General features: G+C 40.7%; 1 protein-coding gene across 1 annotated transcript in view; it reads left to right on the top strand.

The window, feature by feature from the left end:
- Positions 1–16188, top strand: part of GADL1 (glutamate decarboxylase like 1) — a 171334-nt gene that overhangs the window by 23808 nt on the left and 131338 nt on the right. Inside the window, exons 2-4 of the mRNA XM_046002877.1 lie at positions 4469–4641; positions 11936–12062; positions 14319–14409. Of these exons, the coding sequence (XP_045858833.1) occupies positions 4469–4641; positions 11936–12062; positions 14319–14409 (391 nt within the window). The remainder of the gene's footprint in view (positions 1–4468; positions 4642–11935; positions 12063–14318; positions 14410–16188) is intronic.

The raw sequence follows: 16188 nt of genomic DNA, 5'->3' as shown, positions 1-16188 counted from the left end.
TGACTAAGTAGGAAAGGGGGAGGGAAAGCCTTGACAACTTAAGATGTTAGAGTTTGAGAGGACCTTAGGGGGTCACCCAGAACAGTGAATCCTAAGTCCACCTGCATGTCAGTGTATTTTAGTACTGTTGGTGTAAGTTAGAGCACATGCTAATTTCCAGATTCTGGACCCCAGCCTGAATAAAATCTTTAGTACCAACTCAGAAATCTGAATCTTACTCAGCTTTCCTAATGATTTTCTGGCAGCCAGCCTGGCACTTTCTTTCAATTATCTCCTATTTTATAGATAAGGAAACTGAGGCACAGAGATGTTTTGTTATCCCAGGATCAAGGAGCTTGGGAGAAGTTAAGTGAGACTAGAACTCAGCTTACCTGACATCTTGGCCACTGGGTTGTATAGGGGTCTTGGATTCTGTGAAGGGGTTATATAGGATGACTTCCCAGATACCTCTACCATTAGCCAGGTGGTCCTCAGAATTGTTGAGTGCCTACCCATGCCAGCTGCCGAACAGGTTTCTGGGATGTCCAGAAAAATAAGACAGGCATCCTTTTCCTAGAGGATTTTAGAGTCTGGTGCAATAAATAAGGCCTCTGCACAGAAACCACAGTGCAAAGTGGAAAGTGACAAGGAAAGAGGTCTAGACAACTGGCCACCCAGTGGGGGCTGAACTCCTTGACCACCATCTTATGTCCTGAGCATCATGGCAGGAAGTTTTGCTCCCTCCCCAGGGGCAGTTCCCTACACCATGGACCCTTTTTTGACTCTTCCACAGGGAGTAACTCATTGGCCCCTTGGTCTAGAGTTCATTACCCAGGTCATTTGGCCACTCTGAGGAGAACTCCCTTTCTACTGAGTTTCACTTAATGCTCTGTGCACTCATGTATTTAATAAGTAGTGCTGATTTCTCATTACTGCCAACTAAAATGTATTGAGTAAGCTAATATTAATAACATTTACTGAGTGCCCATTATGTAGCAGACAGTGCTTTAAGTCTTTGTCTTTGTTAATTCACTTAGTCCTATGTAAAAGGAAGAGGCCACTGCTCAGTATCTGAAACAGTTTGAAACTGATTTTATTGTTTGTTCAACAAGGAAATCCATACATCGCTTTGAGCAAAGCAAAAGTTGAGCTTATACAGAGCTTTGGAAGGCACGGGATTGAGGAATTGGTGGAAATTCAGAAGTCCTAGAGTTTAGAGGTCAGCTGCCTTTCACACTTGGAAGTGCGGTTCCCAGGGTGAGGCTGGATGGGCTGACTTTCAGAAGTCAAGTGCCTACCAGAAAGGGAAGGAGAGAGCATAGAAAGACAGTGGCTGCAACAAAAGTATAGAGAGGAGAGGAAAGTGGGAGTCTTCATTTGCAGTTTCCTTTCACAGTCCAGAGACCACAACTTGGCTTTGCCTGTTGACCCTGTTCCCAGGTTCTTCTGGTCCCTACTGCATCTTCTCTATTGTATCTTCTGGTCTCTACTGTATCTTCTCTATTCTCTTCTTCTGAATTGTATGAACTGTACTCTACATCTAGCCCATCCCTAGCTAAATGCGTCTCCTGCTCAGTTAGGTCAGGTAACCTGCAATAGCATCTCGGAAAAGGGGGGACATCATCACTGGTTGGTTGAAGGACCAGAGAGGGCTTCTTTTATTTAGTAGTCAACACATTTGTATCAAACTCCCATAAGCTGTCGGTCATTTTCTGGGTGTACAAAACAAAAGTGAAACCCACAGACACAGATTATACTCTTAGAGAGCCAAACCTTTACTGGAGAGACAGATGTTCAGACAAGTAAATGAGAAGTGTATATGATCTGTCACATGGTGGTCATTGGTTGTGAGTCATAAAGCAGAGTAAGAAGGTGGGGTTATGGTTGAAATAAGGTTGTCAAGGAGGCCTCTTTGAGAAACTCATGTTTAAGAAAGAGTGAAGAGTAGTGAAGAAGCCAAAGTGGATAAGACTTCATGAGCTTTGAGGACAGTAATAAGAGCTGAGGTTTGATGTCCAACAGATCATGGAGATAGGGGATCATTTAGGGTCTTGAGCTCATTATGACTTTGAGTTTTTGTTTGATGAGATAAAGAGCCATTGGATGGTTTAAGTCATCCTGTGAACTGACTTATATCTTTGAAGGAACATAGGATCTATGATGTTGAGTACAGTCCACACAGCATGCAGGACAAGGGTGGGAGCTGTTTGTGTGTGTGGTGGTAGGGAATTAGATGGGAGGCTACGGCAGTAACCCAAGCATTTGATGCTGGTTTGGACTAAAGCGGTAGGGGAGTGGGTCATGAAAAATAGATTCTGGATATATCCTTAACAGAAGATTCTTCCCATTGAAAAACTTCATTATTAACCCAGCAGTTAAGTAATCTAGTGATTAGATTGGAAGTCCTGGGTATGCATCTCAGAAGGTCAGAGGTTGGCCTCCTATACACTCTCCAGAGGATCTTTCCCAACCCGGGAAAAGACAGGGGGGAGAAAGAGGCACGTTTTCACATCTGGCTATAGAAATAGAATGTATCTATCAAGAAGAGGCATCATCTATATCCAATTCTTCATTGTTTTTTATTGTATTTTTTCATAGATAATTGCATGAAATATGGGGATTTCTTAAATTGATTGCTGTGGAAAGATGACTTAAATTTCAATTTCACTTCTTTTCTGGTTGCAAGTGGGTGTTTGACATTTTTTAGTGTGAGTGAGAGAGAGACACACAGAGAGAGAGAGAGAGAGACTGATTCTGAGAGAGCTAGAAAGTGGCTGCTATTCCCTGAACAATAAAACCTTGAAATTCTACTAATGAGGTTAAGAAACCTAACTTTTTCTGTGCGCCTAATAATAGCACAGCCTACTGACATAATCAGGGTTCCCTGAATAATTGCCCTCTTTTTCCGGTTTATTTTTAGGATTAAAATTTGGGGGAGGAATGTGCCTCTAGGTGTACAGCATTTCCATCTAAAAGCTCAATTCCAAAGCTTCACCATTTGGCCCTAAACCATGTTGAATGCATCCTTTCAAGTGAAAGATAAGTAAAAGTGAAGGATGGAACTAAAATTCATCATTGGAGCTCTGGATGGTTCAGCCTTCAGGGTGAGGATAAAGGATTGATCCTTTGCTGCAGACCCCGTCTTTCCCGAATTGGGGAATCAGCCTGTGACACATTTTATCTGCCTCTATGGATAACATTTGAGTTCACCAATAATAGAAATAAAAGCTTTATAAAGCCACAGAATTTTACCAAATTGTATTCCTCTGAGGAAAAGACAGACTTAGGGCATAATAAATGTTAATACTGCTAGAGCCCTTGGTAAGCATAAAATTATTTGAAATACGTATGGACCATCAGCATACTTAAGGTAAATTTAAAAAATATAAGTAAGGAACGCCTGGGTGGCTCAGTTGGTTAAGCGTCTGCCTTCAGCTCAGGTCATGATCCCAGGGTCCTGGGATTGAGCCCCATGTTGGGTTCCCTTCTCAATGGAAAACCTGCTTCTCCCTCTCCCACTTCCCCTGCTTGTGTTCCCTCTTTGACTGTGTCTTCCTCTGTCAAATAAATAAATAAAATCTTTTTTTTTTAAAAGAAAGATAGTTTTTAAAACAGTTTCTGTACATTTCCACAACCTAGTGAATATGTATATACCTTATAGGGAAGAGAGAGAGAGACACTGATTTGAGAAAGAATAAAATTGAATCCAAGCTTGTGGCAGATATTGGTAGAATATTTGGATTCAGTTGCCAGAATTATTTTTGGGGAAGGCTATTTTGGGTAGGCAGTAAACTTTCTTCTCAGATATAGATTTCCATGTTGACTTTTAACCTTTAGTTACTGAGTGGCAATTGCATACTCCTGAAGATGTTCTGTTCCATCCTTCTGCCTGTGCCTAGGCTGCAAGTTTGAGGGCATCAAATGTGGGTACACCAACTGTCAATCAATTCACTTTCTTTTATTCTCCATTCATAAGACAGTGGCAGAGTACATGGATGGAGGGGATCTCAGGGACAAAGCAGTGTCTTTGATATAAAGGGTCATTTAAACATGGGCTTAAAATGTAAAACGAAGAGAGATGATACGTTAATAACTTCTTCTTTAGGAATAACTTATTCCTACAAAGAGAATATAGGGCAATCCTTAGCAAATTCAAAAGAGTGTGTGTACACAAAACAGACATGATCTCATGTCTAGAATGATCTTTCTGTGCATGTGTTTGAAAGGTATTTGCAAGAGCGAGTAAAATGGGTTGATTTTACATTTCTTGAGCTCCTCCACACTTGCTGATGTCAAAGAAGATTCTACAGGAATGTTAAATAGAACTTTCTTTCCTTAACTCTACAATGCCATTGGAAACCATAAACAACTGTCAGCTTCAATGCCCCAAATGTATTAAAAGAAGATAGGCCATTTGAAGCCTCCCCTTGTGTTTTGTTGTGATCTAATTAGGTTATGTCTCAAATGTGATTTTTCTGTGTGCTTCCAGGAGATACGCATCCACAAGACATGATTCCAAGTAAGAAGAGCGCTGTTCTTGTGGATGGGGTTGTACTGAATGGCCCCACGACAGACAGAAGAGCAGGAGAAAAGTTTGTGGAAGAGGCCTGTAGGCTAATAATGGAAGAGGTGGTTTTGAAGGCTACAGATGTCAATGAGAAGGTAAAAATAAAAGACAATCTATGAAAAACCCCTGGAATGGGAAAGATAGTTCTTTCCAAATATGATGGTTAGATGTAAGGGAAATAGGAAGCTCATGTTATGATGACCTCTGTACCTTTGTTTCAAGGGGATCCCAGCTACCAAAGTGGGTGCCCCTTGCCCCCCACCCAGTATCTCTTTTCCTGGAGGCACTGGCTGTTAACTTTGCCAGCCATCACTTGTTGGGAGATTGGCTGAGACCCCAGGCCTTGAGGGCATGAAGCACAAGGATGGAGCCTTCTATAACCTATAATCTATATAGGTTTTAGATAACTGGAGGATCTTGATATATACACTCTCTGAAACATACTCTGCCCTCCATCTTCTTGGGAGCCTTCTTTTTGTTTCTAGGAAAAAATAAGCTTCATGTTAAAAAGTACATGAAAAGATTTTAAGTTTATCTGAGGGTCCTTCCAGGAGCTGGTCTGCGCTTAGCCTAGAAAACCTGGATTGTTAAGTCTGACTTCTGACTGGCACCAGTTGCTGGTTCTAAGACTCAAAGTCAGGCTCAAGTTCAGATTCAAACTGATATTGCAATTATTACTAGTGAATTCTACTCTTAAGAGTACTTACTATGTTCCAGGTGATATTGTCAGGATTACTCCATATGAATTTTTGTATTTACTTCTTACAAAAACACTAAGAAGCAGGGGCTATATGTTAACTCTATTTTAGGGATGAGGAAAGACGTGAGGCACAAGGAGGTCAAGTACTTTGCCCAAGATCACATGTTAATATCAGAGCTAGCACTAAAATTCAGGCAGTCTGGCTTTCAGTCTTTAACTTGTCCTCTCTATGTCTCTTACAATTTCTAAATTATCCTTTATTATATTGATTATCTTTCATATCGAAATTGAATTATCAAAAAAATAGAGGTAGAGGAGGGATTTGTATTCCAATTCTGTTAGTCAAAAGTAAATGTCATTAAAAAAAGATTTTGGGGGCACCTGGGTGGCTCAGTGGGTTAAGCCTCTGCCTTCAGCTCGGGTCATGATCTCAGGGTCCTGGGATCGAGCCCCGCATCGGGCTCTCTGCTCAGCGGGGAGCCTGCTTCCTCCTCTCTCTCTGCTTACTCGTGATCTCTCTGTGTCAGATAAATAAATCTTTAAAAAAAAAAAGATTTTGAATGTGAATTGGTATTTATTCTGAAGTTTTGATCACATGCATTTGGACAAACTAATAGGAAAATAGATCGAAATGTCCTGTGAACTTAGAATATCTATATTCAAGGCAAGATGTCTGATAGTATTTCTTGATTATATATTTATAATTGCATATTTTCTGGTCTTATCTGTACTTGTGAAATATTTTGGACCTGCTCTACTTTGGAGCACACTGCTTTTCTGGTAAGCTTTTTTTTCTTTTTTAATTGGCCTTTATTCAGTCATTAAATATTAATTGAGTGTTAGCTATGGGTAAGCCATTATATTTGGCCCTGGAGGATATAAAGACAAATAAGATAAAGGCTCAGCTTTGAACAGAATTTACAGTCTAATTGGAAGAATAGGTTTTCTTTGGAAAAGAGAACAGGGGGTCCCAATAAGAATGTGATAAATGTGTGTGATGGGGACAGACTTCAGAGATTTCATAGAAGAGTATGTCTTCTGAACTTTGTTGTGGGATATGAAGGTCAAGCAAGATTTTGATGGGCAGGGAGAAGTTGATCCATGTGTGTTAAGGGAAGTAGGAAGGTAAAGGATGGAAAGAGCATGGCAAAAAGGGAACTTAGTGTCTAGAAAGAAGGGCTCATATAGGTGACTAATGGAAGGTAAGACAAGAAGGGGGAGCTTAAGATCTTAAGTCATCAATGAAGGATGCCCCACGTTGATTGCCATTCATTAGCCCTACAAGCTATCCACCTGAAGCTGGGTTGAAAACTATGCTGTAGTTGGGGGAAGGAGGTGGAGACTTTATGTCATTAACTTAGTCTAGCTTTGTCAGAGATCCAACAGGGCACCACTCAGATACATCCCCGCACTCTGAGATGATTACTTCTAGTGTCTTCTCTTGTAGACATTCTTTCTCAGACACTTCTTAAAAAATTGAGTTATAATTTACATCTAGTAAAATTTGCTCCCTCTTGGGTGTAGAGTTACATGAGTTCGCTAAGTCTGTATTTTTTGCCTTTTCCAGAATGTGAGACAGGTGGAATCCAATCACAAGGGGCCCTCTGAGTCTTGCAATTTTCCCTCCGCTAAATGCATTTGAGATTTAATCATGTTGTGTAAATCAGAATACCTAATTTTACTGCATTGCACTTTACTGCACTTTGTGAATAGTATGTTTTCTACAGTTTGGAGGTTTGTGGCATCCCTGCATCCAGCAAGACTATTGGGGTCATTTTTCCAACAACATTTGCTCACTTTGTGTCTCTGTGTTACCTTTCCATAATTCTGACAATATTTCAAACTTTTTCATTGTTGTTATACTTGTTACATGTTATAACATATTATAAAACATATTGTATATATTATAACATCATATCATAAAATATAATGATATTTTTATGGTTTGTTATAATCAGGGATCTCTGATGTTACTCTTGTCATTGTTTTGAGGGACCACAAACCACACCCATATAGGACAGTGAGCTTACTGATAATGTTTTGTGTGTTCTAACTATTCTACTCGTTGGCAGTTCCTCTCTCTTGCCCCCTCCTTGGGTCTCCCTATTCTGAGACGTAAGAAGATTGAAATAAGGCCAATGAATAACCCTGTAATGGCCTCTAAGTATTCATCTGAAAGGAAGAGGTGCACATCTCTCAATTTAAATCAAAAGCTAGGAATGATGCAGCTAGACAGGCCAACAGCTAGGTCTTTTGCCCCAGACAGTTAGCCACATTGTGACTACAAAAGGAAAAGTTCTTGAAGGAAATTAAAAGCGCTACTCCAGTGAACACATGAATGACAGGGAAGTAAAACAACCTTACTGTTGATCTGGAGAAAGGTTTAGTGGTCTGGATAGAAGGTCAAACCAGCCACAACATTCCCTTCAACCAAAGCCTCATCCAGAGCAAGGGCCTTGCTCTCCTCCAGTCTAGGAAAACTGAGAGAGGTGAGGAAACCACAGAAGAGAAGGATGAAGCTAGCAGAGGATGGTTCATGAGGTTTAAGAAAAGAAGCCGTCCCTGTAACATAAAAGTTCAGAGGGAAGCAGCAAGGACTGATGTAGAAGCTGCAGAAAGTGATCCAGAAGACCTACACTAAATATCGGAGGTTTCAGTATATATGATACAACCTTCTGCCCGAAGAAGGCTCCATCTAGGCCTTTCAGAGCTAGAGAGGAGAGGCCAGTGCCTGGCTTCGAAGCTTCAGTAGGCTGACTCTCTTGTTAGGGGCTAATGCAGCTGGTGACTTGAAGTTGCAACCGGTGCTCATTCGCTATTCTGAAAACTCAAGGGCATTTGAGAGTGATGCTAAACCTATTCTGCCTGTGCTCTGCAAATGGAAAGACAAAGCCTGGGTGACAGCACATCTGTTTACAACAAGGTTTACTGAATATTTCAAGCCCCCAGTTGAGAACTACTGCTAAGAAAATAAAGATTCCTTTCAAAATATTACCACGTTTTGACAATGCACGTTGTCACCTGAGAGCTTTGTAGAGATGTGTAAGATGAATGGAATCATTAACATGACATCCATTCTTAGCCCATGGATCAAGGAGTAATTTTGACTCTCAGGTCTTATCATTTAAGAAAGACATCTGATAAGGTTATAGCTACCCTAGACAGTCATTCTTCCGATAGATCTGGGCAAAGTCAATTGGAAACCTTCTGGAAAGGATTTACCATTCTAGATGCCATAAATAACATTTGAGATACATGTGAAGAAGTCAAAATATCAGCATGAACAGGAGTTTGGAAGAAGTTGATTCCAGCTGTTGTGGATGACTTTGAGGGTTCGAGACTTTGGTGGAGAAGTCACTGCAGATGCGGTGGAAATAGCAAAAGAAGTAGACTTAGAAGAGGATCCTGCAGATGGAACTGAATTGCGGCAATCTCATGATCAAACTTGACCAGCTGAGGAGTTGCTTCTGACAGATGAGCAAAGAAAGTGGTTTCTTGAGATGGAAACTACTCCTGGTGCAGATGCTGTGAAGACTGTTGAAATGGCCACAAAGGATTGAGCATAGTACATAAACTTAGTTGACAAAGAGGCAGCAGGGTTTGAGAAGATTGACTTCGATTTTGAAGGAAGTCCTACTGTGGGTGAAAGACTATTAAACAGCAGCCACATGCTACAGAGAAATTGTTCATGAAAGGAAGAGTCGAGGAATGCAGCAAACTTTAAGATGTCACCACAGCCAACCCAGCCTTCAGCAGCCACCATGTTCATCAGTCCATGTCCAATCAGCATGGAGGCAAGACTCTCCACCAGCAAAAAGATTACGACTCATTGAATGCTCAGATGATGGTTTGCATTTTTTAGCATTAAAATTACGTGGGCTCCTAATCTCCTCAGGAGTTTCCTGGGTGAAATCTGAAACTGGCTCCTAGAGAGAGCAGGGGGAGACCAAAGAAATACACAGACCACTCCAGGTTGACATGTGGCAGTTTTAATAAGCAAAACAAACTTATGTAGGAAACGTGTCTTGGGCAGCAGCAAGATGAGTGGATCCCCACACCTGCCCTCCAAACCTTAAAAGGTTTGATAGATAGGTAAACATACAGACATATAGGGGCCTTAACTGGGTTTAATCCAATATACTATGCAACTGTTCTCAACACCACATCATTGTCTCAAGGCTGTGTCCTTGGAGCAGTCTCTGGGAGTAGGAGACACAAGCGGAACCCATATTCCAAGGACTGGGGAGGGGTGAGGTGCCTCCAAGGACCAAGGTCAGCTCATGGGTCATCTGATGGTCACCTCTTCTTGATGACCTTCCCCAACAACTATTTTTTTTTAAATTCAGGTATGTACATTTTTTAGATCATGTCATTGCACACCTAATAGACTAGATGGTCCAGTGTAAACATAAATTTTATACGCCCTGGGAAACCCAAATCTTTGTTTGACCCACTTTATTTCAATATTCCCATTCTGAACTAAACCTGCAGTATCTCTGAGATGTGTTTCTATGAGTAGTCATTCCTTTGGATTGTCTCAGTCACTTTTGAATTACCCCTGCCTATTATGGTTCTCACATCAGAGTTTAATTTCATGCCCCTTGTACAACTCAGTATTTTTCTTGCTTTCCCCAGCCTCCCACCTCCTAGTCTCCTGACTTCCTGGCTACTCCCCTGTCTGTCTCCTCCCCTCCACACCCGAACTTTTTAAAGATTGTCTATGCTCCCTCCCTCCCTCTCTTTCCTCACCTCCCACACCCTCACTCCATGGCAATCTGGCCTCCACTCCCACCTCTCTAAGTCAAATGGCTCTTGCCAAGAACACCTCCTTGTTGATAAATCCCATGAGCACTTCTCAGTCTTTATCAAATTGGGCTTCTCAACAGGATTTGATGGTGATGACCATCTTTTCCTTAAGACATTCTGTTTTCTTTGTTTTAGGAGCACTGAACTCTTCTCAGATTTTCCCTGCTTCTCTGGCTTGTCCTCCACCTTAAGGGATGGTGGTGCCCAGGGGAGACCCCATGCCTTTCCTCTTAGTGTAGATTCTCTCTGAGTATGTCCCCCATGGTGAATTACCATGGTGGATGTATGGAACTTTGTTCTTGGCATTTCACAAGAACTTCAGACCAACTCTTGCACCCCTTTCGGATGTCCTGAGAGGGCTCAGGCTATATATGCCCCAAACTCATCATCCCGACCCCACCCCAAAGCAGATTCTTTTGCTCATCATCACCATCAACCCATGCATATAACAGACATCAGAGTTGTCCCTGGCTCATCCCTCTCCCTCACTCTTGCTGTGTAACTGATTTCTGAGTTCTGTTGTTTCTGCATTTTAAATATCTCTGGAAATACTTCATTCCAGTAGTATCTACTTCATTCAGAAAACTACCTTCTCTTGCCTGGTTTGTTACAGCCACGTCTTCTTTCTGATTTTACTTGGAATCTCCCTATAGCAACTAAAGCTATTGGCCAAAACACAAATATGTTCATATCATTCCCCAGTCCAAAACATTTCAATGGCCGCCCTAGAGCCAAGTTCAAACTGTAGCATGCCACAGAAAGTCTGTCCTGATCTGGAGTCTCATTTCATTCATTCATTCATCCTTTCATTCACCACATGGCTGTAAAGCTCCCTTTGTATGGTAGGCACTGTGTTAGTTACTTGGGAGCAGTGAGCAAACAGATGGACATCTCTGCTTTCATGGAGACTATGTGGGACAAAATAAATGAATTACATGGTATCTTTAAAGATGAGAAGTACAATGGGAAAAGGAAGAGCAGGAAATGTTAAGAGGCTGATAGGGCTGGGGTAAGGTGAACCTTGTGATTTTAAATAAGGAAATCAGGATTGTTGTCATTGAGAAAGGGACCTTTGAGCAAAGCTTTTAAAGAACTGAGGAGGTTAGCCAGGAGGACGTGTGGGGCAGGAGTATCCAGGCAGAAGGCACGGCCAGTATGAAGACTCTCAGGGTGGAGAGTGCATGGCATGTTTAAGGAACAGCAAAGAGGTCCAGGTGGTGGGGAAAGGTCAGCTGGGAGGAAAGCAGAGCTAGACTAGAGAGGAAACGCCATGAAGGGAAGCAGATTATACAGGATCATTTGAAGTCATTGTGAGGACTTGGCTTTACTTTGAAGGAAGTGAGCCACTGAGATATTTTAGCAAAGGAATGGCCATGGCTTGGGTTTAGGAGGATCATTTTGGATTCTGGCTGCCAGGTTGACAGAATGTATGGGTCAAGTGTAAGGGTACAAACAGAGAGAGTAGTGAGGAAGTTATTTTGGGATTCTAACTTCCCTTCTTGCCTCTCCTTCCTCCAACCCCATGTTCTGGCCACACTAAACTAACTTCATTCTTCAGATGGGCCCTTGTATTTTAGCCTTTAAGACCCTGGTTCCTTCTACCTAGAGTGCCCTCTTGCCTTCCCCATCCCCTAATCTTTGCTTGGTTAGAAATCATTTCCTCCAGGGAATCTTTGACCTTCCATTTGAAAGTGGGGCCCCTCATTTGTTCCAGTCACACCTGGGTCACCATCCCATCTTTTCACCCTGGACTAAGGTTGTACATTTAAATCTCAGTCCCACTTGTCTGGAACCCCACTTGCCTGGAAGTTTCATGAGGGTAGGACCCTCTCGATACCTGAATCCAGTAGGAGCTCAATTAACTGCCATTGCTGAATGTCTAGGTTTGTGAGTGGCGGCCCCCCGAGCAGCTGAAACAACTTCTTGATTTGGAGATGAGAGACATGGGAGAGCCACACCACAGGCTGTTGGAGCTCTGCCAGGATGTCATACGCTACAGCGTCAAAACAAGTAAGACGTTCCTTTCCTTCCTTGATCTGTATCCCTAACAAGTTCTTGTATTTTCTTAAGCATGTATTTACCTGATAGTAAAGCTGAGTATGACAATGTTTACGCAATAAGAAAGATGGATCAAAAAATAGTGGTTCTGTTATTTTTACAATGGGCCACTTAATTCATAATACAGATTTTTTTGTCAATGCCAAAGATAAATGGCTAGAAAAACCATTAGTGTTAGTGCTAGTACAGAAATATGATCTGCTTCTTGGCAATCCCCATCCTCTATTTATAATCAAGACCATACATGATGACTGCTACTTATTATTTCCTATGTTAGTCTAAACTGGCAAAGCATAGTTTGATGATAGAACTTGTAAAGGGATTTTAAATCTTCATGGTCCACAATATGCAAAAAAAAAAAAAAAAAAGGTGTTCAGGAGGTTGTCTTTACTATAAACAGGAGTAGATTGGGAAGATACTGATGATGTCTTGGCAGTTGGTAATTGTCAAATTATTTTATCAAATCTAACAGGATCAAAAATAAAAATCTTTAGGAAAGCGTAAAAAAAATGAATACATGGTAATTTTCTGCTGTGATAGCTTTGCCATAATGCTTAACTGCTATGATATTTTGTTAAAGCAGTAGTATGGTATTGGTCTTGTGCTGACGTACTAGTCCAACTGTTAATATCCCACACACCCAGGGAACAAGTTCCAGAAGTAAGGAAGTAACTTCCCAAAATATGCATTTTGCAGTGTGCTGTAAAGGTAATCTGGTGCTTAAGACCATGCAGGCATTATGCTTTGTGAATTCTGACACTGAACTAAATTTAGTGGAAAGAACATAATAAAATCCTGGCTAAAAATAATTGGTTTATATTCCCTTGGGAAAGTCTGGTGTATGTATCAAAAACCCAGTTAGCATTTCAAAAGCAGAGATACATATCTTATTATTATAGTGCATGTCAGAAATGTAGAATGACATTTAATGCAGGAGACTTTTCAGTTTACTGGATATTTTCCATAATGTTACCATGGAAATCAATCATAAATTAACACGGAACTAAAAAAAAATCTTATTAAAATTACTTGTAGCAATGTCTGGTTTCCTTTGCCAGATTAGAGGAAGTCTTCCGTATTTTATTTAAAAGAATATTTTCTTGAGCTTTTGTTTTTTATTGAACTCCTAGTTTAAAGAGAAAAATACCCTAAAACCAAATGCTGTGAGTTGTAATGAGAAGTCACTAACCTAAAAGGTTCCCCAATACTCAAATTTAGAAACAGACCTCCTGCCTCCTTGTTCTTTGTCATGCTGGGCTTCCTATGATTGAGAATGTCAAGTAAGTTAGCCTTGTGTTTGGTGTGAATATTCACACTGTGGAAAGCCAAGAACCTTTATGAGACCTTTTATAGGAGGGGAAAAAAAATAGAAAGTTGGAACTGAAGTTGAGCCTTAAAGGCTACTGCCTTTGAAAGTAAGTTGAATTAGAAAGTTTATGTAAGCCCTATGATGAGTCACATCTTACTTCCATCTACATAATGCCAGTTGCACTATGAAAAATGGTCCAATCTGAAAAATGAAAAGGCCACTCACTGCCTGTAGCCCGAAGTGAACCCTGTTGGTGAGTGAAATACGTTTAAAGATAGGGAAGTTAAGATCCATATCTTCTGAAGATAAAGGTAGCAGGCTTTGATACTTGGACAGATAGTTCTAGTAATCCATTTCTTAAGGGTTCTGGTTTGGATCTGGGGTGTGGGGAGAAAAAAGGGAACAGATAAACCAGAGTTCCTAAGACGGTGCCCAAGTGTTGCTGAGAAACATGATTGTTTAGTAGAGAGGGTTATGAGGTGGGTTTTCAACATTTGGTCCCCTTGCACATGATTAGATTTTGAATTCTTTTAAAAACTGAGGCATAATTTACAGTCAGTAAAGTGGACAGATCTCAAGTGCACTGTGAATTTGCCCATAACTGTGTATGAGTAACCATCACCCAGATCAAAATGTAGACCCTTCCCAGCACTCCAGAGCCTTCTTCGAGTCCCTTCTTAGTCAATATCGCCTTCCCAAAGGCACCCAGAATTCTAACCTCAGTCTCCAGAGATCAATTTTGCCTTATATTGAATGTCCTATAAGTGGATTCATGCAGTATATACTCTTTTGTATCTGGCTGCATTTCTTGTCTGAAAGATTGATTTATGTTACTGTTATATGAAGAGTCTTTTTCGTTTTTATTACTTTGTAGATGAATACTCTGCTTAAATTTACAGACCATCCAAGATTTTTCAACCAGTTGTATGCTGGACTTGATTACTACTCCTTGGTGGCCCGATTTATGACGGAAGCATTAAACCCAAGTGTGTAAGTACCATACTACTGGACTCTTACATAGAGCATGCATTAGAGATTTTTTTAAGTAGACAAAGTTTTATTTCATGAACTTCTATTTCATGGTTTCATTGATAGAGTGTCATCATAAATAATGGAATGACACATAGCAACATTTTAAAGAGCTGTTTGATTTGATAGAAGTACTGTGAGATGTTTCATGCAGGCATGGTTATCTCCACTTACCAGATGAGAAACTTGATTAAGCAACTTGTCATTCATTCCTGCATGAAAAGCCATGTCTCTGCTAAGTGCCAGAGAGATACTTTGAATAGAAGCAGAACTTGACTTGGCCTTCATGAAGCAAAAAGTCTAGTGAGATAGAGATGCTCCATGCAAATTCACAAAAAAAATTATCCTCACAAATTAATGTAAAATTTTAATTCACATATGAAGAGGTGCATGCTGCTATAAATATAATTGGGACAATTTTTCCAAGCTGGGAGCTCAGGAAAGTCTTCTCTGAGGAAGTGAAATGAAGAGCTGAAGAATGAGTGAGAGTTAACTAGGTGAAAAGAGGAGAGAAGAGTTTCAAACAGAGGAAACAACATGCACAAAGGTTTTGTGGCAGGAGACAGCATGATGTACTTTATGAACTGAAAGGTCAGTGAGGGTGTAGAAACCTATGGGGAGCATAATGGAGGATATGATTGGAGAAATGGAGAGGAACCAGATATGCAAGACCCAGTGGGCCATGTTTATGAGTTATTCTAAGTACAAAGGAAAGCTTTTAAAGGTTTCTAAATCATTATATGCCATTTGTTTATTGAAAAGATCACTAGACATATGGAGAGTGGATTGGAGGGGACTGATCAGGAGGGCTGGTTAGAGGATAAAACAGAAAGGGTAATATATTGGACCTTGGAAATGAAGACAAGAAGGAGGTCTATACAATGATGCTTGGGTTTCTGGCTTCTATAGCTGGGTTTCTGGTCATGTCATTCATTGATATAAAAAGCATCAGAAGAGGGGATCTGTTTTCAGGGATATGATAAAGGAATTTAAGATATGAGAATGAATTTAATTTTCAGTTGTAAGAATTTGTGTTTACAGTGACTCTGGGCTATTTAAGAGTTTGTATCAGCCAAGCTGAGAGATATACAGTCCTGGAATTCTAATATCTCTATAAAAGGTGTCAATAAGGAGTTACTGGGGAATGATGGTAATTGAAAAGGTGGGCACAGATGGGATTCCTTAAGTCCGTGATGCTCAACTCCTCCTGTTCATCAGAATCAACCTGGGACATTTCCAAAAAATATATTGAGGCCTGGGTCCCAACTCAGACCAATTAAATTAATCTGAATTTCTGTGGCTGTCTCCCAAGCACTGATACATTTTCAAAGCCAAACAGTTGGTTTTGATGAGCAGTCTGAAGACACTTTGAACAAAAACAAACCAGGAGATGGAGAAGTGGTGTCTGCAAGTAGACTGTAGAGTGAGGACAGAAGCATAGAGGACTGGGGCTTGAGGACATCTAATAATATCTCATAGTTAGGAGGAAGAAAGACCAGCCTACAATGGAGAGACAGAGAAGAAGGAGAAAATCAACCAGGAAGTCATGGAAACCCTAGAGGAAAGTGTGTCTAGAATCATAAGCTTGTTCAGTATTTAACTAAGACAGAGACTAAAAATTGTCCCTTGAGTTGGCAACACGATATCACTGGTGACTTCAGTTAAAGAAATCTCGGTGGGATGATGAGAGATGATACCAGTTTACAGTGAGTAGAAGCGATAAGTGGTAGGTGGGCCAGA

This window comes from Meles meles, chromosome 4, assembly GCF_922984935.1.
Source record: "Meles meles chromosome 4, mMelMel3.1 paternal haplotype, whole genome shotgun sequence".
NCBI classification, from domain to species: Eukaryota; Metazoa; Chordata; class Mammalia; order Carnivora; family Mustelidae; genus Meles; species Meles meles.
Note: the sequence above shows the minus strand (reverse complement) of the source record. Positions and strands in the feature narration are given on the sequence as shown.